General features: G+C 49.3%; 1 protein-coding gene across 1 annotated transcript; it reads left to right on the top strand.

Moving 5' to 3' along the window:
- The first annotated feature begins 5,148 nt into the window (after positions 1-5,148).
- LOC132695351 (keratin, type II cytoskeletal 3-like) lies at positions 5,149-21,677 on the top strand. The gene is made up of 11 exons (XM_060659687.2): positions 5,149-5,198; positions 5,632-5,854; positions 15,670-15,890; positions 16,863-16,923; positions 17,575-17,670; positions 17,907-18,068; positions 19,170-19,295; positions 19,906-20,126; positions 20,765-20,799; positions 21,097-21,202; positions 21,587-21,677. Exons 1-11 carry the CDS (start codon positions 5,149-5,151, stop codon positions 21,675-21,677), a joined length of 1,392 nt encoding a protein of 463 aa, XP_060515670.2.
- Positions 21,678-26,763: the final 5,086 nt, after the last annotated feature.

The following is a 26,763-nucleotide window of genomic DNA, read 5'->3' as shown; positions in this document are numbered from 1 at the left end:
ACATTAGCAGCTACGTATGGAGTGAGAGAAGAAGAGAGGAGGAGGGTGCTGAGGGTGTCTTTGGAGTTAAGCCAACTGGGTCAGACTTTGCTCAGTTGCCATGCTGTGCTTCACTCTTTTTGGATCTATCCCAGGGCAGGACACGCCTTGGGGCTGGCACACTTCTCATACTGGCATCAGTAATCCTTGCCAAGAATTCCAAATGCCTCAGTGACAGCCAACTGACTAACTGCAGTGCCCAGCCTGGGTCACCTCCAGGGGCAGCCTTTCTTTATCTTCTCCCTTGGGGGCTTTAGGCTACAGTGGTAGGAGAATGTGGTCAAACGTTGCCCTTGTGTCCTCATTCCTTATGATTCAATGACAGTTGCCCCTCTTCCCAGTAAGACTCTGTAGCTCTCTGTCTCCCTTTTCCTCCCACATCTTGAGATCTCAAGGCTCTGGAAAATCAATAAATGAAAAAGGTTTTATTAAGTAATTTTCACCTCCTCAGACATTGTTCGGAGAATTTCACACATAAATAATTTAATCTTCACAATGATCTTATGAGGTAAGTATGATTATCCTCACTTTATAGATGAGAAAAAGGAGCACAGAGACATAAAGATCACACTATGCCAAAGGATGCAGTTAGCAGGTGTTACAGCCAGGGTTTGAACATGAGTAGTTGGACCCTAGAGTCCATGCTTGTAACTTGCATGGTGTACTAATGTCACATGTGTGGTTTTGTTTGTTTCATGATAGATTTGTGGGGTGGAATGTCTTTGGTCTTTGAAGGCAGAAGCTGACTATTCACAGCCCTGCTCTGTCCTTGGTTCTGAGATCTGGTCCAGATACCTGGGGGATTCAATCCCTCCAAACCTGACTTCTCAGTCCCACCTTTAGTTCTGACTATTTGCATGTGCTCACAGATTTTCCACTTAAGATCAAGTAATGTTAATATTAATATTTGTTTCAAAGTTCAACTTTAAAATAGACCCAGGCTTTGTCTGTTTTGTTTTGTTTCTTTTAAAACCAAGAACAACAAACAAGTGTCAGAGTCCTTATAGATAATAAAACTTACCTAATTTAGCATGTTTGCTTTTTTGTCTCAGCTGCTGGGCAGTATTTGTCATTGGATGATTAGCATACTTGCTTCCTTTTTAAAAACATGGATTATTACTTTTATTACTGTTATTATTTTTTGGATTATTATGTTTAATTTAACTCCCTTATTGGGATGAGAGGGAAATGAAAATAAAGGAAATTGAGAAGATAGTCTTCTTCTCTTGATCAGAGCTAGGCTCATGATGAGCAAATTGGAAACTGGACACTCACAGAGGAAGAGAGTAATTTAAAATATTAGCTGTTAGTATTCGCTAATGTGATAATAAAAATAATATCTACCTCTCAGGGATGTTTCAAAAAATACATGAAATAATATACATGAAAGTATTTTATAAAGTGAAAATATTCATACAGATATTATACTACTTGTATACAAATTTTGATTAACAACTAGATTATAGGCTCTTTACTTTTTTTTTAAAGTTTTTAAAAATGTTTTATTTATTTTTGAGACAGAGAGAGACAGAGCATGAGCAGGGGAGGGGAAGAGAGAGAGGGAGACACAGATTCTGAAGCAGGCTTCAGGCTCTGAGCTGTCAGCACAGAGCCCAACGTGGGGCTTGAACCCACAAACTGTGAGATCATGACCTGAGCCGAAGTTGGACGCTTAACCACCTGAGCCACCCAGGCACCCCTAGATTATAAGCTCTTTAAAGAGAGGGACTATGCCGTATATTGTTTGTATCTTATATAATATCAGACAGAAAATTTGTACTTGTTGACTGATGTATTGATTAAATTGTACAATGCATGACAGAGGTCAGCTCCTAGAACAAGATAGGTACTCAATATACGGGAGATATTACCACTATTATTTTGAGGGTTACCACTGTTAATTAATTTCTGAGGAGTCAGACTTTCAAGGCTAGAAATGACTTCAGAGGCCCTGAAAAGGAATCCCCATTTGGACACTGAAGTCTTCTCTAAAACACCATTCTATAGTCAGCAGCTTCCTGTGGAAAGTAACTCCTCTCTTTCATAAAGGACACTAAACTGAGTTTTACCTTGTAAATTCTACTCATTGGTCCAAGTTTTTTCCCCTCTGTGGCTATAAGGAAAATCCTAAGTCCTCTTGTGCACAACAGTCTACAAATGTTCGAGGATGTTTTTCCCCTTTATTGGATTCCTTCTCCTTGTGGAATCATTCCATTTCCAACTCTGCTTTGGGTGCCCTTACCATTCTGGGTGCTCTGTCATAGACATAACATCCTCTGGATGTCTGGAACCCAACCCAAACTTCCAAGAGTGGCCTGACTAGCCCAAGGAAAAGAGTGGGCATGGAGCTTCTCACTATGTATCCTCCAACTTTGCAGCTGGCAGTTTGGCAGTGCCTGCCACTGACTCATCCTGAGCTGGAATAGAGGAGAAAGGTGTTATATTTAATTTTAAGGGAAGTAGCTTTTTAAAAACTTTTTTTATTATAGAAAATTTCAAATAAATATAAAAATAGACAGAAGAGTAAATGAATGCTTCATTCTGTACCCATCAACGATCAACTCAACAATCAACTCATTATTCTGTTTCATTTCTATTCTCCCCACTCCTTTTACCCCTCCAGATTATGTTGAAACAAATCCCAGACATCATACTATTTTATTCATACATAGTCCTTAAGTTTCTCTAAAAGATAAGGACTTTTAAAATAATATAACCATATTAAAATTATCACTCTTAACAGGTTAAACATTAATTCTTTGATAAAAAAAATTCAGTCCAGTTTATCAACTATATTCAAATAAAAAAAATCCAGTCTGAGTTCACATTTCCTATAATGTCTTGTGAATGTTTGCATTAAAAGCACTTGTTTAATCAGGATCTAAAAAATGTTCATGCATTGCAATTGGGTCATATCCCTCTTTTTTATTCCTTGTAATTTATTTCTTGAAGAAACCTGGTGATTTGTCTTGTAGATTTAGTGTCCTGCTAATTTAGTGTTCCCCCACCTCCACCCCTCTGCCGTGATATTGTTCAACATGTTCCTTTTTCCTTTGTCTGTATTTTTAATTATCATATGTTAAAATGGACTTTTTTGGGGTGAACTATTCTATAAATTTTAACAGTTATGCAGCATAGATTCGTGAAGCCACCGCCACAGTTAGGGTCCAGAATAATTTCGTCACCCGCCAAAACTCCTGAATGTTATTTTTTATAGTGACACACTCCCTCCACCTTTAACCATGGGCAACCACTGACTTGTTCTGTCACTATAGTTTAGTCTCTCAGAGAATCTCATATAAACAAGTCACACAGTAGGTAACCTTTTGAGACTGACTTATTTCCCTCAGCATAATGCCTTTGAGATGCCTCCAATTTGTTGTGTGTATCAATAGTTTGCTTCTTTTTATTGCCAGGAGTATTCCATAGAATTGAAGTACTATGGGTTGTTTATATCCTTACTTCTTTTTTTTCTTTTAAGTTTTTTTTAAAATTATTTTTGAGAGCAAAAGAGAGAGCATGTGAGCTGGGGAGGGGCAGAGAGAGAGGGAGGAAGAGTGGCTCCTACAACATGTCAGGAGATCACACATGGAGGCCACGGTCAAGGAAGCATTTCCCAGGGGATGCCCATGACATTTCTATCACAGGGATGTCAGATAAGGAACTGGGGTCATTCCTGGATCGTACTGTACTCTCATTACAGTACATCATTGGCAAAGGAAGAGGGTTGGGTTCAGATATCGGCCAGGGTGGGCTAGGGGCAGACGGTGGTCTTGGGGACTGGGAGCAACAGGTAGGAAGACGTATTGTAGACTGACCAGGGAAGGTCTGGCTCAGGGCTCCTCCACAGGAGTATGTGGGAGCGGGAGGTACTGAACTCCCTGCAGAATTGAAATGGAGGTTGGACATTTGGTTGGTTATTAAAGGGAAGCAAGACCTGGGAGGTTGGAGGACTTTGAGGGTGTCTGCATTGCATTTGAAGCACAAATCTTACCATGTTATTTCCCCATTAAGTCCTACAGTGCTCCCTATTGCCTGAGGACGCAATCTGACATCTTCGTATGACCTATCAGGCCTTCTTGAAGGGGCTCAGCCTGTTTCTCCAACGCGGTCCCAGAACACCACACCCTTTTCTGTATTACCTTTACCAGTGAGCAAAAATGCTTCCATTTTCTTAAACACTCTGAACTATTCCAAGCCTTGGGTCCTTTGCAAATGCTTCCCTTTTGGCGGGCATACTCTCTGAGACCCCATCTTCCTTCAGCTCTGACATCTGCTCTTGAGGAGAGATTTCCATGTCTGCCCCTCAGCTACCAGCAGAGTTACTCACCCCCTCATCATGTCACCAGCAGGCCCTGAACACACCTGTCTTTCTCAGTACCTTTGTATTGATGTGTCTGCCTTCCTTGCTGGCCCGTGAACTGGCAGACTGAGCAGGCAGAGCAGGCAACAGCCATTGTTCGCAGCACCTGGCAGTTCTGGGCCCAGAGCAGATACTGGATGAGTGCATAGTGAATGAGGGTGGGGGATCGAGCAACCTGTCAAGGGGCACTGTCCAGGTCAGAGAATGGGAGTCAGCTGGCCATGGATGTGCTACCGGTGCTATACTTCCTCCAGGTCTTTCTCCATCTGCCTCATGAGCAACCCAGTTGGCGTCTTTCTGGGACCCTGTTTCCCTACACCTGTAGTATCCTCTGGCTTACTGGGCAAGTGGCCCCTGTTGAAAATGAGATAAAGCTAGTCTGTCATAATGTGTCTTTAGTAAAGCCCTGTTGGCCCTTCAGGTCTCATGGAGGGCATGTGTGTGTGTGCGTGTGTGTGTGTGTGTGTGTGTGTGTGTGGTGTGTGTGTGTGTGAATTGCTCCAAATTTATCCTGAGATCAGGTCCTGAGGCTCATGGCCCTGCTGTGGCTTTAGGGTCTCTGTGTCTTTCCATGTGTTGTGTGCACCTCCATTCCCTTTGTCAGCTGGGGAGTTCTCAGTGGAGGAGCCTTCTGTGTCTTCTTCCCCCACCATCCCCCGCTATCCAATCCTGGTGGTTGGAGAGGATCTGAGACGGACTCCCTTATTGGATCACGATACAACATAATCTTGTCCTTAGGAAACGCAATGCCGTTACTGAGTAGTAGTCTGCACTGCAAAGTCAATGCCAAATCCTGGTAGCTGGTGCAGACTTAGAAGGCAGCAGATAATTGGTTATGCTAAATTCCCTACAACAAAAAAATTGTGCCACTTCTCAAGCATTCTTACCGCATTTCCACCAGAGCTGTAGCACATCTTTATGAGGCTTTACCACAAAGGACTTCTAGCTGAGGCCCAAGCAGCGGAGTGGAGTGGGGGACAGAGATTCAGCCCACTGTCTATGACAAAATTCTGCACTCCTAGGACTACATCATTTTTGGAGGGGGCACCTTTATCTAACCTGCTGTAATAGCCTTTGTCATGATACAGGATGCCTTTGGCAGCCAGAGCCTATACAGCCTTGGGAGAAGCAAGAAAGTCTTGCTTAGTGTGCCACCCAGCCTGGGGGCTCAGCGTGGGGATGCTGGGGATGTTTGGGCGTCTTTGGAGGGAGACTGTGTGAGGCTGGAGGAAGGGGCAATGGAGATATGGTGGTTTTGGAGGCATTCCTGGTGGATCTGGGGGCCGTGAGGGTTCAGGGGGCTTTCCCCTCAGTATCCAGGAGGTGACCATCAACCAGAGCCTCCTTCAGTCCCTGAACATGGGAATCGACCCTCTAGATCAGGAGGGTGAAGACCAAGAGAAGCAGCAAATCAAGATGTTCAATGACAAGTTTGCTTCCTTCATCGACAAGGTGAGGGCCTGTGGTGGGGAGGGGGCCTGGGAACATAAGGCCTGGGTTGGGGCAGTGGGTCTGCTCATGAGCTGGAGGCCAGGCAGGCCATGACCTCTCTTCCTTGGTTGACCGCAGGTACAGTTCCTGGAGACCAAGTGGTGCCTCCTGCAGGAGCAGCTGGCCACCTCCAGGGCCAGTGCCCATGACCTGCAGCCCTTCTTTGAGTCCTACACCAGCTGCCTGCAGGCCCACCTGGACAGGTTGCAAAGTGAGGAATAGGGAAGAAGCTTAATGCGTCTCACTGGTAGACCAGCAGTGTAGACTGTGTTTATGAGCACAGACTCTAGATCCACACTGCCCAGGTTTAACCTTGACTATGTGACTTTCTAGCTGCTCAGTCGTAGGTCATTTACCTAACTATCCTGTGCCTCAGTTTCCTAATTTGTAAAATAGGGATGATAATTGTATCTACTCAGAGGTTTGTCCTGAGAGTGAATTCATTGAACATATACTGAACATTTCAAAAGTGTCTGGCAAATAGTGATACAATGTTATTATTATCTTTTTAAAGTTTATTTATTTTGAGAGAGACCGAGAGAGTGGGAGTGGGAGAGGGGCAGATAGAGAGAGGGAGAGAGAGAGAGAGAGAGAGAGAATCCCAAGCTGGCTTCACGAAGTCAGCGCAGAGCCTGATGCGGGGATGGAATTCATGAAACCGTGAGATGACAACCTAAGCCGAAATCAAGAGTCTGATGTTTAAAATGACTGAGCCAGGTGCCCCACATTGTTGTTATTATTAATTCATATTAATTAAGTGTCCAGAAACCAGATTCTTAATAATTATTATTTTATTATTATTACAATTATAGTAACTAAAATGTAAATAATAATAAAGCAAATAGAGTGCCTAGTCTGTGCCTGGCCCTCTGCTAGGCATTGGGGCTCCTGTGACCAAGGAGTTGATTCATGGTCCTTATTCCCAGAGCCCTCTGTCTGGGGACCAGAGCAGCAGAGCTGGGCCTCAGCATGACTGGGCACAGGGATTAGATTAAGAGAGGGGCTGCAGAGACAGAAGCCCAGGGTCGCTCTCTGGGAGTTCCTAGCCCTGTGGTAGACTGCAGGGATATTAACTGCAGTGCTGACTGAGGAACAGAGAGATACTCCCGAGCCATGGGGGGTCCCCAAGCCTCAGAGCGGGAGCGGAGTGGGGGAGCGGAGGAATATGGGAGAAAAGAGGATTGGACCTGAGTAGCAGAGCTGCAGAATGGGAAAGGAGGCCGTGTGCCATCTAGGTCTGTTTGGGCTTGGAGAAGTACTGCCCTTACCCCATTCTATGGTCCATTACCAACATCCTGAACATTTATGCCAGAGCCGGGATGAGCTGGGAGGACACAGGACTCAGTGGATCCCTATGACCAGGCTGGCTTTCTGTTTGGCTCACCCATGGAATCCCAGGGCTGGAACCTGGAAGCTGGAACATGGGGTGAGCTGGGCCAGCCAGGGAACCTTCCTAGCATGCCTCTGACACAGCTGTGCCCAGCCCAGGCTTCTCTCCTCTTGCAGGTATGGTGGCCAGATGGACAAGTGCACAGCAGCAGAGTGGCTTTGTGCTTCTCAGGAAGGCACATGAAGGTGGGGCTGGGCAAGAAAGAGGAAAACAGGGAGCTGGGGCCGAAGCCACGTGGGATGGCACTCCTCAGGGGGCAAGCCCAGTTCCTGTTGTGCCCGTTGGACCTCCCAGGACTTTCTCGGAGCTGGAATGGCACACTCTACTTCCCTCGTCATTTGATCTGTGTCAGAGAGGCGAGGTGAGGGGGTGAGGGCGATGGGAGAGAGCGACCCTCCCCCGCCGTGGAAAGGGCCATGCATGAACCCTTTGCGTCCACCATCACTACTACCTGAACTCTTTGAAAGGCATAAATCCTGCCCTCTTTTGTATCCCGGCTGGAGATTGAGCTATTCCCAGATTATAAGGACTTGATGGTAGACAAACCACATCAGCCCTTTGGAGCATAATGCCACCTTTTCGCTACAGTGAGGGATTGGCATCATGCACAAGAACTGTCTTTAATTCTGGGTCCCATTTTCAAGTCACTCTTATCCTAAGTGGTTTAGTGACCAGAGTAGACATGGTTTCTATTTCCCTTCATAAAAACTGTAATTATTGACAAGTGTGTATTTTGTTTTATTTGTTTATTTTTTTACAATTTGAATATGGTTTGTTTATTTATTTATTTATTTATTTATTTTTAATATAAAATGTATTGTCAAATTTGTTTCCATACCACACCCAGTGCTCATCCCAACAAGTGCCTTCCTTAGTGCCCATCACCCACTTTCCCCTCCCTCCCACTCCCCATCAACCCTCAGTTTATTCTCAGTTTTTAAGAGTCTCTTATGGTTTGGCTCCCTCCCTCTCTAACTTTTTTTTCCCCTTCCCCTCCCCCATGGTCTTCTGTTAAGTTTCTCAGGATCCACATAAGAGTGAAGACATATGGTATCTGTCTTTCTCTGTATGACTTCTTTCACTTAGCATAACACTCTCCAGTTCCATCCACGTTGCTACAAAAGGCCATATTTCATTCTTTCTCATTGCCGCATAACATTCCATTGTGTATATAAACCACAATTTCTTTATCTATTCATCAGTTGATGGACATTTAGGCTCTTTCCATAATTTGGCTCTTTAAAAAAAATTTTTTTTTTCAACCTTTTTTTAATTTATTTTTGGGACAGAGAGAGACATAGCATGAACGGGGGAGGGGCAGAGAGAGAGGGAGACACAGAATCGGAAACAGGCTCCAGGCTCCGAGCCATCAGCCCAGAGCCTGACGCGGGGCTCGAACTCACGGACCGCGAGATCGTGACCTGGCTGAAGTCGGACGCTTAACCGACTGCGCCACCCAGACGCCCCTAAAAAAATTTTTAAAATGGTTTTATTTTTGAGGGAGCACCCAAGCAGGGGAGGGACAGGGGGAAAGGGACAGAGGATCCAGAATGGGCTCTGTGCTGAGAGCAGAGTGTTTGATGTGGGGCTTGAACTCACGAACTGCGAGATCATGACCTGAGCTGAAGTCAGACGCTCAATTGACTGAGCCACCCAGATGCCGAGAGAAAGAGAGAGAGAGAGAGAGAGAGAGAGAGAGAGAGAGAGAGAGAGAGAGAGAGAGAGAATCTTAAGCAGCCTCCATGCTCAGCACAGAACCCAACACTGGGCTTGATCTCAAGACCCTGGGATCATGACCAGGGCTGAAATCAAGTCAGATGCTCAACTGACTGAGCCACCCAAGGCGCCCTTCTTGTCCCCTTTTTAAAATCAATTTCACTGAGGTATAATTTGCATACAATAACAATGCAGTCATTTTCAGAGTACATTTCAGTGAGTTTTGACTCACAGAGAGGTGTATCCCTGTGTAAATACAACCACAATCAAAATATAGGACATCTTCCAAAATTTTCTCCCACACCACTTTGCTGTCAATCATCCTCCAGCCCTCAGGCCCAGGCTGGGACTTGCTTTCTGTCACTACAGGTTACTTTGCCTTTTCTAGAATTTCATGTAAATGAAATCATACAGAATATATTCTTTCTGTGTCTAGCTTCTTTCTCTCATCATGATGTTTTGGAGACCCATCAGATACATGTTTGCCCTAGGCTGTGGTTCACCTTTTCTTGCCCTTTCTCAGTGATGTGTTTCGAAGCTCCCTGCTGGCTCTCCAGCGCTCTGGTGGTGCTTCTCAGTCATCAGCATTTGCACCTGCCTCTAAAGACTGGCTGCTTGGCCCAGCCTCTTGGTCTAGATAAAAGTCTATACCTGGTCTGAAGACAGGACGGGTGACTCTCTCTTATGGCTCTCCCAGCCCTTCACAAAGATGTGGAATCCTATAATAAGGTTGCTTATGTTTTAGGGATTAGTACATCAGAGTTAAAGCAAACTGGAACTTAAAAAAAATACAGGTGCCTGGGCCACATTACCTAAGATTCTGATTCAGGAGATCAAGAGTGAGGCCTGAGGATCTGGATTCTTAAAAGCTGCCCAGTGGTCCTGATGTGCAGTCAGCCCCAAGGCCACTGCCCACAGAGTGAAGCCTTGATTCTGTAGCATAGCACAAAGACACCATCATAATCAGTTTCAACCTTCCATATCACCTGTCCCCCCCTTCCATGTCCTCTATTCTGCAAGAATGTGGGGTCTCTCACTAACCCTCCCCACTCACCTGTATCTGAAACGTTTTCCTCTCTATTGGGGATGCTTTTCTCTTTTTGTCCATCCACCAGGCCCATTCCTACTCATCCCTCAATACCCCACTCAAAATTGCCTCCTCTATGATGCCTTCCATAGCCTTTCTTCCTCTTATGCCTATAGTACCGCTGTCCAAAACACTGATCCTGATGTGATATAAGGAGTTGTTTACATGACTGGCTCCTCCTTCAATACAACTGTGAGTTTCTCCAGACCTTGGACCTTGTGCAGAATCGTGTTCCTATTGGGTAGCCTAGTGCCTGGTGTAAGTAGGTGCTTGACGAACGACCACTGAGAGAATGAATGGACGTTTGGAAAGACAATGGTATGGATGGTGGTCCTTGTACCCCTTGCTGGGAATGGAGTCCTGGGGAAAACAAGGATTGGCTACCCCTGCCTGGGCTCTCTGAGCATTGTGCCTGACCCTCACTCCCAGCTCTGGTTTCCATGCCTCTTGGGAGAAAGCAGAGTCAGAGGGTAGGTAGAAGCAGAGTCAGACAGCATTTACCTTCTGACTGTTACCAGTCTTCAAACCTTGTTCGTGCTTAATGCTTTGGTCGTTTTCATTTGGGGTTGCAGGTCGTTTGAGAGCATTTTGTCTGTGAGTCACGGGAGGGTGTGTGTCTCTGTGTGGCATGCTTGCCCATTTGTCTGTCAGTCCTGATAAGTGAAAGGATTTTAAAAAGTTGAAGACACTCCACAAATGTCAGATGCTATTAAGTGTTGGCACGTATGCTTACGAGGCTGTGGCTTGGCACTTTTTGGAAACAAGAATGGCTCAAGTTGTACAAGGCTGGCTGGCTGGGTGCTGAGGGTATAGAGACCGCCCCAAGTATGGTCCTGCCCTCCACCGGCTTTCCCGCTGGTTGAGGGGAGGAAAGACATTCTCGTCTGACTTACTTAGGGGCAATGGTGCCCCAGGAGCTGTAAGACAGGACACCATTGGGGCTGGGGTGCTTGCTGGTTTCTAAATTATGGGTCAGTTTGGGTGTAAAGAAAAGGGGAGGAGGGCTTGAAGCCAGAGGATTTTTCATGATCCCTGGTACAGAGGAGGAGCCAGTCAGAAGAGGTCAAGGTAGTACCCAGCACAGAAAGGTGTTCAGGAAGGGGTGGCTGGGGAGCAGATGAGGGGGAGGGTAGAGGAGCCTCACACTAGGGTCTCATTTAGAGGCGGGGCTACTAACTGTGAACTGCTTAGTGTCAGGGTGGTTCATGGCCCTGGCCTGCAGCCCATTGGCTTGCAAAACTGGGACTCTGATACTCACTGGAAAAAGGTAAGATGATATAGCACCCATCAACTACCCCCACTGCTGGGGAACTACTGCCAAGTGCCCTTGCTGGGGGCTTAGACAAGAGTAGGGTCCTGCTTGTACCTTGGCTCCTGGTTCCGCACTCTGTTTTCATCTGCCATTTCCCAAACTTGATCAAATCCGAGTCAGTTGCTCAGAGTCAGGGCCTGTTCCATGAGCTGAGCTCTGGGTAGGAACAGACACAGAGCACTGTGTGGGGTCCCCACAGGAGGCCTTTGCCGGAGGCCCAAGTCTTGCCTGGCTGCTCCACAAACACGGGCTCCAGATTGGGACAGAACGGGATCGGAGGCTATTGGCACTTACTGTCTGTGGGCCCTCAGACAGGCAATTTAACTTCTGAGCCCCAGTTTTCCTCATCTGTGAAATGGAACTACTACGTGTCCTTCCCTACAGGGTTGCTGGGAGGGAGGGTAGAAGGGAAGAGGTCTGTGAATGTCAATCACTGAGCCCGCCCCCTGGCCAGCACACCACGGCTTGCCTACCTGCCGCTATTATAGTCCCTCACAGACACAGACACAGAAACAGACACAGCGTGTCTGCTGTTTGGTTTATACAACACTGTATAGCACTTACCTCACGTCCCAACTCCCAGCCGCTTCATAGGCGGAGCAGGAGTTTATCAGCTCTTTTCTGATTGGCTAAATGGTAGCCCAGAGGGATCCGGAGCCTGGAAGCAGGGCTTCCTGTTTCTGTCCAGGGTGCTTTCCATGGCACTGCTCTGATGGCCTCCTGGGGTGGCAGCATCTGGGCACTTTGAGGAGGCCGCCCATCTGTCAAGGTCCCTGTCCTTTAGGACAGCAGCTGCTGGCCTAAGACCTTTCCTGGGTTCTAGATGCAGCGAGGCTGGTCCCTCCCCAGTATGACTTGGCTCAGAGCTCACCTGGTGTTGAACAGTTCCCTATAGAGCAGGGTTCTCTCCAGTTGCTGACAACAGGATGACAGTTTGTCCTGGACACCAAAACACAGTCCCTCACCTCCCCCACACCCGATCCAAGGCCTCCTGACTCAGTGCCCCCATCCTGACGCAGCCCCACACGCTTCTTTCTCCTCAACTCCTTCCTAGCTCCACTCAATCACCGCTGTCCCCAACCCACATTATCTGCCATCTGCTGTGCTATGTGTTGCCAAGCTGGTCCTTAACCCTGAGCGCCTGAATCTGAGCGCCCTGTTTCCCAGAGAAGCCAGGGCTCTGCTTCCCAGAGAAGCAGGAGCGATTTCTCCTCTGCCTTCCTAACTCCCCCCAGTGACAGCCCGGCTTCCTCCGAGCAGAGGGGGCCTTGGTCATGGTACCCTTGTGAGAGGCCTAGCCATGGCCATGGAGAGGAGGGGCTACAGGGCCCCGAGTCTCTCAAGGAGCCCCTATGCCCTCCCCTCTGGGAAGGCCCAGCTGTGCTGGTAATAACACACTCTGCTCCCCTTTCTAAGAGGCATCCGAGGAGAACAGCTGGGTTTATAGTCTGCAGGTGTGGGGGATTAGCAGTGGGCTTTGCCAGGAAGAAGGGATTTGGGATGGGCCCTCATTAGAGCCTCAAACTTCCACCCCAATTTCTTTGGAATTTGTTCTTTATGTTTAAAATGCAACCTGATTTCTCAGCATATTCAAACCAGGCCAGGTTGCTGGCAACCATCAAGGGGTGGAAGCCACTGAATTGTTCCAAAGTGTTTTTCCCTCGATAACAAGGATTGGAGAAAATGGTAGGCAGGGGATGGGAAGACAGTGTGGCACATTTCCTCATTTGCTCCCAGGTCTCTTTCAAGGAAGGCAGGGGCCACACTGGAAATGCACCGTTCGGATTTGGGAGTCAAGACCAGCCTCACATGTCTGCGAAAACAGGGTGACTTTATATAAATATTGTTATAATGTCTCCTCCCCACAACTCCCAGCCGCAAACCCACCCTCCTTCCACTTTCCCCAGACTGACTCTGTCCTCAGCATCACAGACGTCAGCAGGCCGAGGTGGTGGATGCAATGTGGGGCTAGGACACTGGTGCCCTTTCTCTCATTTCCATACCTCCTTTGAACCCCTGACTTCAGTAGGTCCAATGTGAGCCCCGCTCCCCTCCCCCTGCCCACTCAAGTCTGAAGCCCTGTATGTGCAGAAAAGGAAGCTGAGTACAAGGAGACTCAGGAGGTGGCTGTGTCCAGACAGCACCTGGGCTGTGAACTCTCAGTCTGTGCCCCGATTCAGACTCAATTGCTGTGTCTTGCTTTTTCAGATTAGCGAGAAGCTTTGGGCAAGAATCAGGGCCTTGAGGGCATGGGGCAGGTACGTAGGGGGTGAGGGGGCAAGGAGGGCAGTCCCCGTCTGCGACATAAAGGGCTTCACGGGGAAGAGAGCCCGGGGCAGGGCACTGTGATGAGAGAGCAGGTGTGTGAGTGTGTGTGGTTTTGCGAGTCTATCTGCATGTATATGTTAGTGGGAATGCACGCTCTATGCAGGCTCTTTCCCCCCAGAGGACCTACGGTTTCGCTGCCAGCAGCAGAGGCACCAAGACTGGTCTCTGCTGCTGAAGGGAAGTAGGAGACAAGTGTTACAAAAATGACCTACATTCACACCTCACCCAAGTGACAGAGAACTTTTCTCATACATGATCCTCTCAACAACCTGAGGAAGAGGCATCCTTCGTCTTTCTCTTTCTTTCTTTCTTTCTTTCTTTCTTCTTAACTTTAATGGAAATAACAAAAGGGAAATTGGTAGGTTCAATGGGGCTTCTGTAAAATTTGTGGGTTTTAGGCAGTGCGTCCTGGAAAAGGAATTCAAGATGAGAGACAAGGATGTCACTGGCTGGTGGGAAATACAGATGACAGTGTCCCAACAACTTGGAACACTGAGTCTGAAGGTATCTGAAACTTTGTGTCTAATATGGAAACAAGAACAATGTAAAGAATTTGAGGACAAAAATCTACTCCTCCAGGATGATGTGTTGGATGTAACTAGCCCTGTAGCATATACATCATGATGATAAATAAAAAGATACTTCGGGGGCGCCTGGGTGGCTCAGTCCGTTAGGTGTCCGACTTCAGCTCAGGTCATGATTTCGTGGGTCTGGGAGTCAAGCCCCATGTGGGGCTCTGTGCTGACAGCTCAGAGCCTGGAACCTGCTTCGGATTCTGCGTCTCCCTCTCTCTCTGCCCCTCCCCTGCTCTCTCTCTCTTTCTCTCTCTCTCTCAAAAATAAATATTAAATTTTTTTTTAAAAAGATACTTCAGAAAACTCATGGTGGAAAAGAGCCTTCACTGGCATATGATCTGGCTCAAGTTAAGTAGCCACTGCCCAGCTGCAGAACGGTGGTGATTTTTATAGTTCTCATTCTTCTTAAATTTTCCTGGGGAGGAAACCCAACCTTCCCAGATGGGGAAGGTGGTGTCTCTCATGTGAGCCAGGGGGAGGAGGCCTTGGGAATCCTAATGTGAGCCTGGAAGAGGAAAGTCTGGTGGTCTCTTGGGTCTGGACGAGGTGGTCTACACCTGCTTCCTGGCCGGATTGGCCCTCCTCCAGCTTTCCCTTCCCAACAGGCCCCTCTCCGTGCCTGCTCCCCTCCCTCTCATGAGCCTTGAGGGTCTTGAGCCTCTCATGGTCTTGAGGGTCCTGACTGTCCAGCATAAGCCCTGGCAACAAGCTTGGTGCTCTGCAAATGTTTGTTGAATGGCCAATTGATATTTATTCTACATGTGTGTACAGTTGGCCTAGAACTTTTAACCAGTGGTTCAATTTAAATGCAGCTGAGCCCTACATTTAACCAGGTTTGTCAGACGAGGCTGACTCTAGGTGTGTCTGGACCCTGTTCCTGGGACACTGGCTGCCTGAAAGCCAGTTCCCTATGGCTTTTGCCATTTCCCACATTAGTGCAGTGTACCTGGCGGTCCTGCAAACCTCTTCCTGGGGACTCTATCTACTCTTGGATGTTGGGATCTCCTGCTATTTGTTGACTACTAAATGACTGAGGAACGAATAACTGAGGAATGAATGAATGATATAGCAGGAAGATCATCAAGCCTAAGTATCAGGAAACGTCACTTGTGTTTTGTTACTGACTTGCTGTGTGTCCTTGGTCATCTCTGGGCTTCGGCTTCCTTACCTGTGCAGTAGGGCTCTGCCTCCCCTGCATTACCCCAATGCTGCTGTCCACACGGGTTTAGGACTAAACTGTTGCAGAGTTACAGAATGCAGCCCTGCAGGAGAGAGGAGGAGACCCCTGGGACTTTGGGGAAGCCATGGGCCGCCATGATTGGAGCTGGCCCTAGACAGCTCCCTGGGGCTCTTCCCATTGGGCTGCAGGTGTGGTTCCTGGAGCAGCAGAACAAGGTCCTCGAGACCAAGTGGACCCTCCTTCAGGAGCAGGGCTCCAGTTCTAATAGCAACGACAACAACCTTGAGCCTTTTTTTGAGAACTACATCAGTAGCCTCAAGACCTTCCTGGATGGGCTGCACACGGAGAAGGACAAGCTGGAGGGTGAGCTGAGGAGCAGGGAGGAGACGGTGGAAGACTTCAAGAAGAGGTGTGCACTGCCCCGTCCCTGGGTGAGGCGGGTGAGCTGGCAGGTGGCAGGGGTGGGTGGCAGGAGGCCTGGGCTCTGGCTTCGCTCTGTTCCAGCTGGCTGCAAGCTTGTAGAATTTACCCCATCCTCTCTGACTCTCAGTAGCCCAGTCTTTAAAGGAGTGGCTTATGGCTTGCTTGAGGCAGAAGTCCTTCTGAGAATTTAGTGAAAGGGTATACACACAGAATTCTGGGGAGTTCCAAGACACCCCGAAGCTAACAGACTTGGCTAATGTCCTCTGTCCTCCCTGGGCTAGACGGTCGTCAAGTTCTCCTCCGAATTGGAATTTTATTTCCCCTGTCAATAAGCTTCTCAACAAATAGCAACTTGCTGTGCCTTGGCCAAGCCTCATTCTGCCACTTAGGAGCTCTGTGATCAGTCTTCTCACGGTAAAATGGAAAGAGTGGGAGCATTTACCCTATTGGTTGTAACGAGGATTCAATGAGTTAATACAAGCAGAATTCACTGGCACATTCTTAGCGACCCATTCTTGGGTTTCACTGATTTGTTAAGTGTCTACTGGGAGCCCATGGGGCTACTATACTCACTATACACTAGTTGGTACCACCCACCTCCCTCCCAAAAGCACCTGGCAGCTCAGCCATCTCCCTTTGGTCTTAGAAATGGTTTTCAAAAATCCAAAATTTTCCAGGAAGCCTTAGGAGATGAATCAAAATAGGACCCCAAAATAGGAACAGGCTTCTATTCCAGTGTCCAGTAATGACCACCGCCATTATTAAGTGGTACCTGGCACATAGCAGAGAGTCTGTTGAACGAATTCTTCCTTGACTTCAGAAGGGCTGTGCATTGCAATGACACCTGTCTTGAGTGAAACTGGCAGAAGTCCTGAGTCCATGTTACTTATGAGAAGGGCTCTGGGACCATGGGGACATCCCAGGGAAGGCAGATCAGACAGGGGCTCTTTTCTCACAGGTATGAAGAGGAGATCAACAAGCTCACGGCTGCAGAGAATGACTTCGTGGTCTTGAAGAAGGTGAAGGGTCCCTCCCTACTCCCACCTCCCACTAAGCAGAGTGGCTGGAAGATTGAGGGGAAGCATGAGTTTAGTCCTGCTAAGCTGAGGGTCTCCTTTAGGCTATGTGGGTGAGGGCCGGGGCCCGGGAGGGAGCCTGCTGAGCAGGGTGGGCAGGCAGGGGCAGGTTATAAAGGACCTGCCAGACTTTGGCAATACCTCTCCCTGATGGGCATGTGGGGCTTATGAATCTCATTAGGTCTTGAGTTTTGATGAGAAAATGGACAAAGGGAGGCAACAGGGTTTTGTGTTTTCAGGAGTACATCCCCATAATCCATCTAAAGAGAAACTTTGAGGGTTGCACAGTCACAAATCCTCCTCTGCCCTGGGCCCATTGTGGTGGCCCCAGCCCTGCTCTCCTTCCCACCCCCCCCTCCCCCCAGTCCCTTAGCTCCTTTGCTCCTCTCTGTCGGGTATGCACCAGCCCAGCCTGTCAGACAGTGGTTTAGTCCTGTGAGGACACGCCTGCCTCATTTCTCCTGATAGGGAGCTCCTGGGCGGGGGGCTGGGGGGGGGTGGGGGGGGGGAAGAGGCTCCGGTGGCCCCTTCCTCATGGCCCAGGACTGGGCCAGCCCATAGGCTGGAGGGAACAGTGTTTGAACTGTCCCCCAGGATGTCGACGTTACCTACATGACCAAAGTGGAACTGGAGGCCAAGGTGGAGACTGTGACAGATGAGATCAACTTCCTGAAGGCCCTCTATGATGCTGTGAGTGTGCTTTTCACGTGCAAGCCTCTGCCCCACCTACCTCCCCCTCCTGGAGAGGAAGGCACTCAGAGCTCACCATTAGGCTCTTGAGTCCCGTCTGTGCTTCTGACAAAAGTGATATCTTCCCACCTGGCCCTCAGTCACTCCCGACCCCTCCAGAGCTGGTGGCTCCCCATCTTCTGAGGGGCCCTGGTGTGGATCTGCTCAGGAATGGGCATGTCTGCCTGGCTCCGCAGGAGCTGTCCCAGATGCAGGCAGACACCAGTGACACGTCTGTGGTCCTGTCCATGGACAACAACCGCTGCCTGGACCTGGACATCACTGCTGAGGTCCGTGCACAGTATGAGGCGATCGCCCAGAGGAGTAAGGCAGAGGCTGAGGTGCTCTACCAGACCAAGGTGGGTGACACCAGCATGTAACTCTGGAGGATCTTGCTCTCCCATCAAGCTACATGAGCAGGCCATTCAGGAGGGCAGACCTTGCCTCTGAGTCATTCTTTTCTCTATCGCTAGCATAGCAGTTCCCTCACTGCCTCACTGGTCTGATCTCACCCACATACATCTCCCTTCCTAACCGGAAAGCTCTGACTTTGCTCAAACTTGGTGCTTCTCAACAGGAGGGGAAGGCATGATTTTCTCCCAGGAGATGTTTGACAGTGTCTGTAGAGACTTTTGGTTGTCACACCTGGGGTGGCGGTGGGGGTGCTACTGGAGTCTAGAGGGTAGAGGTCAGGGATCCTGCTACACATCCTATAATGCATGACCCTGCCTCCCAACAAGAAATTATGCTGCCCAAAATGTCAGTATGCCCAGGTCAGAAAATCCTTAATTCCTCTGGCTGCATTCCCTTTATTGCTGGAGACACTTCCATCACTCCTCCACCAATCAGGACCTTGTCATTGTGTGCTCTGATTCAATCACACTGAGGGGTTGAAGCCAGCATCTGGAAAGAAGTGGGGAGACACAGAGGGGGGTGGAGCAAAGGGGCTACAGGCACAAGGAGTTCTGTCCCCCTCCTTCTGTTCCCAAATCTGAATGGGGCATCAGCTGGCCCATGTACGGCTGACTCTTCTGTCTTTTCTGCCCAAGGAGGGACAGTCTGCTGGTTAAGAAGATGGTTCTAGCATCTGCAATGTTGGCATTCAAATTCTGGCACTGTCACTTGATAGCTGGATGAGTTTAGTCATGGGACTTAAGCAGTCTGTGCTCAGTTTTCCCATTCATAACATGGAGGTAACCATGCCTTTCTCATCTGGTTGTTGTGAAGTATGACATCAAGCACAGGGCCTGGTGCAAACTGCTCCACAAACAGCAGCCGTTGTGCTAGAAGACAGGTCCCTTGATGCAGGGGTGAGAGCACTCAGTTCCACCAACTGGGTGACTCTGCACTAGTCACATGTCTGTGTTTTGGTTTTCTTGTGTGTGATGTGAAGGGTTGGGTTAGGGGATCTGTAAGGCACCTGCTGGCTTTCTGAAAGGGTAACTCTCTCCTGGACACAGTTGGGGGAGCTGCAGACCATGACAGGCAGGCATGGAGATGACCTGAAGAACACCAAGAGCGAGATCTCTGAGCTCAACAGAATGATCCAGAAGCTGCGGGCTGAGATCAAGAGCACCAAGAAGCAGGTGGGAAGAGGAGGAAGAGCATGTGTCTGAGACTATGGGCTTACGCTTGCCCCATAAATCTCAGGGCTCAGCACTTACCGCAGTGAAACCATGTCCTGGACTCATGCATGCCAAGATTGACCAGGTGCAGTTCTGGGCTGGGTGCTGAGCAAAGCTTGTCATGTGGATCCAGGTCCTGTACCCCTGGAGTCTGGTTGCTGATGTGCGTCAGAAATACTGAATACAGGCAAGGTTAGGGAGGTCGGGGAAAGAAGCTGATTGGGTGAAGAATGAATTGGGAGAGTAGCTCAGGAAAGTTTCTCTGATAATCCAGGAAGACTTCTTGGAGGCGGGAGGTCTTTGGAAGATGTTCAGTCTCTTACCATGAAAGGCGAGAAAGGCAGAGTCTGACTCCTTGTGAGCCGGGCTAGGTCCTTGAGGCCAGGTGTCACTAACTCCACTCCTTGATGTGCTAGGACCTAGACGAAGGCCCAGGTTTTAACCTCTGTGGGTGGTAGTTTCCTCATTTGCCCAGTGTGAGGTGACCCACATGCAGACACCAAGCATACAGTGCAGGCTCTCAGTGTATGTCACTTGAATCTAAATCGAACTCCTGCCCCCACCCTCCAAGAATGCCAACCTGCAGACAGCCATCGCTGATGCAGAGCAGGGCGGGGAGCTGGCCCTCAGGGACGCCAATGCCAAGCTCCAAGACCTCAAGGCTGCCCTGCAACAGGCCAAGGAGGACCTGGCCAGGCTGCTCTGGGAGTACCAGGAGCTGATGAATGTCAAGCTGGCCATGGACATTGAGATTGCCACCTACCGGACCCTCCTGGAGGGCGAGGAGTGCAGGTTAGTGGGAATCCCTCTGGTTCCCAAAGAGGCAATGACACCCGGTGGCTTTCCTGCCTGAGCCAGCTGCCAGGTATCGGGTACCATCAGTGTGTGCATGTGCGCACTGCTGGAGGTGGTGATGCGCCCTTGGCGGACCCAGCCTGCTCCTCTTCAGGGCTGCAAGATGCTGCCAGACCTCCAGAGAGCTGTGTTTTCTGTACAATAGTGACACCACCAGAACCTTACCTTGGGTAGACTTCCCACCTTTCTTGTCTCATGTCTTAGCTGTAAAACACATGTCTGCAAAGAGGAGTCATAGGCATAAATATTATTTCTAGGCCATTTCTTTATCATTGGCTTAATTGTAGGTCTGAAGAGTCAATTCCTGTAGCCTGACCCTTGGGTACAGGACCTTGGCCCATATGGATTCAAATAATATTTACTGAATAAAGAGAGGATGGGTAGGCCAGGGGATGTTCCTCTACTGTTACTCTGGGATGTTAGTAGGAAGGGCAATAATTAAAGTCCAACCTTACCCATCCGGAGTCCATCCTATTTCTTATTGCCAACGTCAGTTGCTGTGGACCTAAGCAGGTGCATCTAGCAGAGGGAATTGCCACACAGGTTGCTAACACTGACCTCTGCTTTTCCCACAGGATGTCTGGCGAGTGCCAGAGTTCTGTTAGCATTGGTGAGTTACCCAGTGCTTTCTCTGGGAAGGGGCTGGACAGCTGAGATTAAGGTTTCTCAAATCGTGGGCCAGCGTTGGTGTGAGATCATCTCACCTGCAGGCTGGGAAGAGCTCTTGGGTGGTGGCCAGGGTAACCCAGGGGCTCTGAGTCCCTACTTCCCCTGCCAGCCACCTGCCCTCACCACCTTGTGTGGAGTTTCAGTGGGTGGGACACCGGGGAAGGGTGGAGGGCAGAGGGGGTGGCCCCAGGGCTGTAGGATGCCCCATAGGCTCCCTGACCTCAAATGCTCTTTGCAGAGATGGTACACAGCAGCGGAGGCGACAGCGGCTGTGCCCAGGGAGGGGCCGCCCTAGAAGGCGGAGCTGGGGCCCACAGGGGCTTGGCTCTGGAGGGGGCTCGGTGGTACGTGGGGGCTTCTCTAGTTCGGGGGGCTCATGTGCCATCAGTGGGGGTGGCAGCAACAGCTCCTGCCAGGTCTTGCAAAGCTCCTCCCAGAGTTGGCGGTCCCACCACAAATTCTGAAGGGGGCGTCCCAGGTGTCTCAAGACCCCAGCCCCCTTCGTATGCCCGCACACCCCAGTTCTGCGTGCTGTTCCACACCCCCGTGGGACCCTTTACCAATTCACCTTCTGACCTCCGACCTGGAGTCCCACCCTCCCAGACGACTGCATCTTAGCCCAAAATTTGCTGCCAAGGATGATTGGGTTGAAAAACCATCTATCGCCCCAAAGCCAGGCTGAGGGGCATGGCCCAGGAGCCAGGTTTTTCATCATCTCTGCCTCTCAGGTGCCCCCCTTCCAGCCCCACATCCCACTGGCTTGTGGGAAAGCCCCAGGCAGCTGATGCACACACCTATCTGTGCCTTGATTTCCCATGAGTGGTACTTGTCCGTTTTTGGCTCCAAGAAAAGACCTCTCTGTCCTGTAGCTTCAATAAACTGAATTGTGGTTTGCACCTGGTGGTGGAATTTTCATTCTGGCTTCCATGGTCCCTGGTTTTTTTTTTTTTTTTTTTTTAATGTTTATTTTTGAGAGAGAGACACACACAGAGTACAAGCAGAAGAGGGGCAGGGAGAGAGGGAGACACTGAGTCCTTAGCAGGCTCCAGGCTCTGAGCTGTCAGCACAGAGGTGGACTCGGGCTAGAACCCATGAACCATGAGATCATGACCTGAGTCGAAGTGGGGGGTCTAACCAACCGAGCCACCCACGCGCCCCCCATGGTCCCTGATTCTAGTCTGCACACTCACCCATGGGTCATGGCAGACCCTTTCACACGGAGACTTCCTCCTGAGCCTGGAGGGAGACAGGAAGCTCTAGTTTCCAGGCAGCAGAGGCCTTTTCAGCCATCAGACACTATGGATGACATGGATCCACGTCCTTAACTGATAAGATTTTCAACCCATAAAAATTTCATTACATTTGAAAAAAGTTATAGGTTAGATTTGCTTGCTTTTCAGTAATTCCAAGTATGTCTGAAATTGTCCACAAATTACAGCTAGTTGTAATTGAATGAGTTGTCGGTAGACAAATATTTTCAAAAGGCAATTATAAAAATTCAAATGTTTCATAGCAAAAGCGAATGTGTTTGATATGATGTGGGGTGAAGCCTTCGGATCTGAAGAGTTATGAGAACCGACAAGAACTTAGAATGGCCTCATGACAGGTCACTGCCCTTCCCCACCTCAGACATCGCACTCGATCAAGGCAGATCCAGGGGTACTTGGGTGGAACACAGGTTCAGTGCAGGGCCAGGGAGGACCCTCACAAACCGGGGACATAGAGGTGGGAGAAGCAAAAACAAAAGATGGACAAAGGTATGAGTCCATGCATGAATACCTTCTTTGTAAATCATGGTCCTCATTAGCATAAAGGACTGCCAAAGGATGTCAGATAAACAGAAAGAGAAGACACACCTTAGAGTGATCACAGAAACTCTTAGCTAAGTAAACACCCACCTGCCAGAGAGCCAAATGCTCACCGGGCTAGAAAAACACAACACACAACTGCAGCTTTGACAAAGAATGTTCTCACTCTAGAGTGAAAAGTTTACCCGGAATAGCCAGAATAGTCTGGAGAGAGGGAAGTCTAGGGACTGTCCTGTTGCAGCCGGTCCCCACAGGGGCTGCAGCCTCACTTCTCAAAAGCAAACCCACTGTTGGCCATACCTGGTGCCCCTCCATCCACCCCCCTCCGCTCCATCCCATCCCTGGTGGTGAATGCCTCGTGGTGGAGAGAGGTGCCTTTAGCTTAATGGCTTGTTTCAAACTTACCAGGAAGTTGCCATATTCTTTAAAGTAGGATGATTAAAGAAAAAACTTTCTGAGTCTTTCATATGGTTTACAAAATATCACAGGGCCATGTTTTCTGGCTCACAATGACATTCTGATTTGTTAAGGGAAGCGGGACGGAAAAAACAGTTTGGTTAATAGAAATCTGCACACATTGTGCAGCAATACGATCTTTGTTAAAACCGATGCTGTCTTGTGATTCGCCTGGCACTCTGCTAGCAGCTTTTTTTTTTTTTAATGTGTATTTATTTTTGAGAGAGAGAAAGACAGCAAGCAAGGGAGGGGCAGAAAGAGAGGGAGACACAGAATCCGCAGCAGCTCCAGGCTCTGAGCTGTCAGCACAGAGCCCCATGCAGGGCTCGAACTCACAGACTGCGAGATCTGAGCTGAAGTCGGACGCTTAATCGACTGAGCCACCCAGGCGCCCCTCTGCTAGCGGCTTTTTATGAACGAGCTCATTTAATCTTCACAGAGGTGGGCAGTGTTATCGCCTCTACTTTACAGATGAGGCAACTGAGGGGCAGAGAGATTAAGTGGTGGAGCCAGGATTCAAACTCCAGCAGCTGTTCTGAACCTGCCTCATAAAGCAGAACGTGATCCAGCACAGGCTTTGGCAGCAGGCTTCCCTGGTGTGGTGGGGGCCACTTGCAAGCTGCCAAACCATGGGCAAGCTGCTTGGGCCCCCCCACCTCTCCCCCGCCCCCCACCCCCCCGCCTGCTCCGTGCTTAATCTCATCAACAAAATGAGGTTGCTCACGTTGAACGATATCGTCTGTTTAACCCCTGGCACATTGTGAGAGCCCAGTAAATGATCATTACTGTCAATGGACGACCTTTCAGGAACCCACCTATTCTTTAAAAGAAGGAATGGTAAGACATTGTTAATTCTTTACGTTTGTGTCTCTCCCACTATGGGCAAGGGGAGACATGATCTGGGAGGTTCCCACAGGTCTCCCATTCCCTGCCCCCACCCCCCGTGGATTTGTGATTCTGGTCCCCAGCACACCACTTACTAGCCCTGTAACCTTGAGTTGATCCCATTTTCCTCTTTGGCCCGGTGTAGGGAAGTACCCTCTCCAGACAACCCCAGTCCCCTGCCAGGGCCTCGAGGTCTCTCTTGGAATTCAATCCCCGTCTAACCCATAGCCTTATTTTCCTTCGGGCCCACACCTGTCCCGCTGCTCCCTTTGCCTTAGAGACCAGAGAGAGGTGCCAGCTTTATAAATGACTGTATAAATAGTCATGGCTTCCAGCATGTTGGATGGAAGGGTTTGATATGTCTGGAACAATATTATCTCTGGACCTTGGCCATGAGAATGTGCAGGGCTGCTCTGAGACCTTGTGAGGGCTTGTGGCCCCAGAGCACCTGCTGGGTTTTACGAGAAAGAGAGACACTGCCTGATCCTTAGTTTCCAGGTAGGCCTTGGGATTCTAGTCAAAAGGATATCAGAGGTGGGGGTCCTGGCTGATTTGGGGCCTGAGGAAAAGCTTGAAGGCTTCACTCTTGCTGCAAACACCCACCACAACCCAGAAATTAGGAGAGAGATTTCCCAGGGGTGTGCCTCTGTGTGGGGCACCACTTTCTCACCTCTGCAGGCAGGGCCTATTAGAGATTGGAGGTGGGGCTCCCCCATATCCATTTCCCCCAGGCTGCAGGAACAGAGAGGCTGTGGGAATTCTTCATAGGCTCTGGTTCTTTCTGGGTTGGGAGGGAGGGTACCCAAGCTCTTGCATCACCAATTTTCCCAGTGACCTTGACCAAGGCCTTCCTTTCTTTGTAGCTATTTCTTTCTTGTAAAATATGAAGGCTCTGGGCTGGTGGAGAATAGTGGTCTGAGGGAATGGGAAGCCCAGGCCAGGAGCTTCGATTCAGTCCCAGGACCCTGCTCTCCCTGATCTCTGTCACATCATTGCCTTCCCCTGCTGCCCAGGGGTCCAGAAACTCCTGTCTGAAGGAGATTAAAGGCCTCCATACCTACACCAGGGCCATAGCTGTCCCTCCTTCCTGAGCAGAGGTGACTGAAATTCTCCTTCCCTCCCTTTCTCTGTCCCCACACCCCTGCCACACTTCTGCGCTGCCCAGCGATATCCACCTCCAGACCTGGGAGGTGCAGGCTGAGATGGGGAGCAGATTTGTGGGGGCTACCCCTGCCTGTCACTCTGGCAACTCCTCTCGAACCCTGCCTCCCACTGCTGCCCGAGACTGTGATCTGGTGGCTGATAAGTGCCCTGGGCCTCACCCTCTTGGCAGCCCTGGGTTTCAGCACCTGGGAGACAAGCAGGGCAAGCTGGAGCCCTCAACGGACTTGCTCCTTCCCTTTAAGGAGAGTGCTGCTGGCAGGTGGGCAGAGCGGGGAGGGGAGGAAGAGGGCACGTCTATCTCCAGAGACCCCACATCTTCTGCGGTACATGTGGGCTCTGGAGTGGGAGTGCTTGGGTTCAGATCTCCACACCACCGTTGTCATCTGTGTATTCTTGAGCAAGTTACTGAGCTCTCTACGTCTCCTTTTCCCCACCTGTTAAATGAGAGTAATTATAAGAATGGCTTCCTTATACGGGCTCCTGGGAGGCTCAGTTGGTTAGGTATCTGGTTCTTGACCTCAGCTCACGTCATGATCTCATGGGTCATGGGATCGAGCCCTGCATCGGGCTCTGTGCTGACAGCAAGGAGCCTTCTTGGGGCTCTTTCTCTCCCTCGCTCCCTGCCCCTCCCCCACTCGCTCTCTTTCCACCTCTCAAAATAAATTTAAAAAGATAGTTTAAAAGAATGGCTTCCTTATAACGTTGCTTCTAGATTGAGACTCTCCATGTTTTAGACCTAGCACCACGCACAGCCCACAGAAAGCACTTGGTAAGAGGTTACCATGATTATGTATTCTTTTGTCCTTGAGCTGAATAGAATCTCAAGATTCAAGATTTCATTGGTTCTGCTGCTTTCTCCATGCCAGTGGTTTCAGAACTTTTCTGCCCATTAAAGCCTTCTGGGACCTTTAAAAAGTTCCAGAGCCCAGATCACAACATACCAGATCAGTGAAATCGCAGTCTGGGGGTGGGGGAGTGCGGGGAGGCCCAGGCACCAGTGGTTGTTGAAGCTTTCCAGAGGATCCCAACATACAGCAAACTTAGAAACCACTGCTTTTGTTGACCAACCAACTGGTCGAGGGGTTTCCTATAGGGGTAGCAGTTTGTTACAGAAACCTCACCCAGCATCTAATACTGACCCGAGGACAAGTATCTCTTTGAGGTCAAGTAAAACTCTCTCATGCTTCACTTTATGCCGAGTTTCTCTTATCTTGAGAGGGAGCAGAGAATAGCTGTCACCCTATACCAAAGGCTCAGGTCTTTCCCCAAGGCCTTCACGGGAGTGACAGCAGCCCACCAGGGGCCATCCAGCTGACCAGAGACAGACTGGGGTGTTGGCATTGGATGCTGGTAGCTGGTCACAGCCAGAGACAAAAAAGCTTTCTAAATTCTGTCTGGGACTTCCTCTTTTATTTTACCATAACTTAATCATTCTCCCTATCCAGCCTGAGGGTAGATATAAACCTGGGTGAGCTTCCTGTTTATTTAGCTGGTACACACGTGGAAGAGTTAACTACATGGCATTCTTCATGACGGGGCTCGAAAATGAGTGTCGCCAGAGAGCACTGTAGCAGGTGAGAGAGGTGAGCTCA

This window comes from Panthera onca, chromosome B4, assembly GCF_046562875.1.
Source record: "Panthera onca isolate mPanOnc1 chromosome B4, mPanOnc1 haplotype 2, whole genome shotgun sequence".
NCBI classification, from domain to species: Eukaryota; Metazoa; Chordata; class Mammalia; order Carnivora; family Felidae; genus Panthera; species Panthera onca.
The sequence above is the reverse complement of the archived record's forward strand: the minus strand, read 5'-3'. Positions and strand labels throughout refer to the sequence as shown.

Excerpts from the sequence above, each read along its gene's own strand:
- LOC132695351 (XM_060659687.2), top strand. The coding sequence starts at position 5,149 with ATGCCGTTACTGAGTAGTAGTCTGCACTGCAAAGTCAATGCCAAATCC. Across the intron at positions 5,855-15,669 it reads TTGCTTCCTTCATCGACAAG|GTGTGGTTCCTGGAGCAGCA; the intron begins GTGAGGGCCTGT and ends ATTGGGCTGCAG. Across the intron at positions 16,924-17,574 it reads ACTTCGTGGTCTTGAAGAAG|GATGTCGACGTTACCTACAT; the intron begins GTGAAGGGTCCC and ends ACTGTCCCCCAG.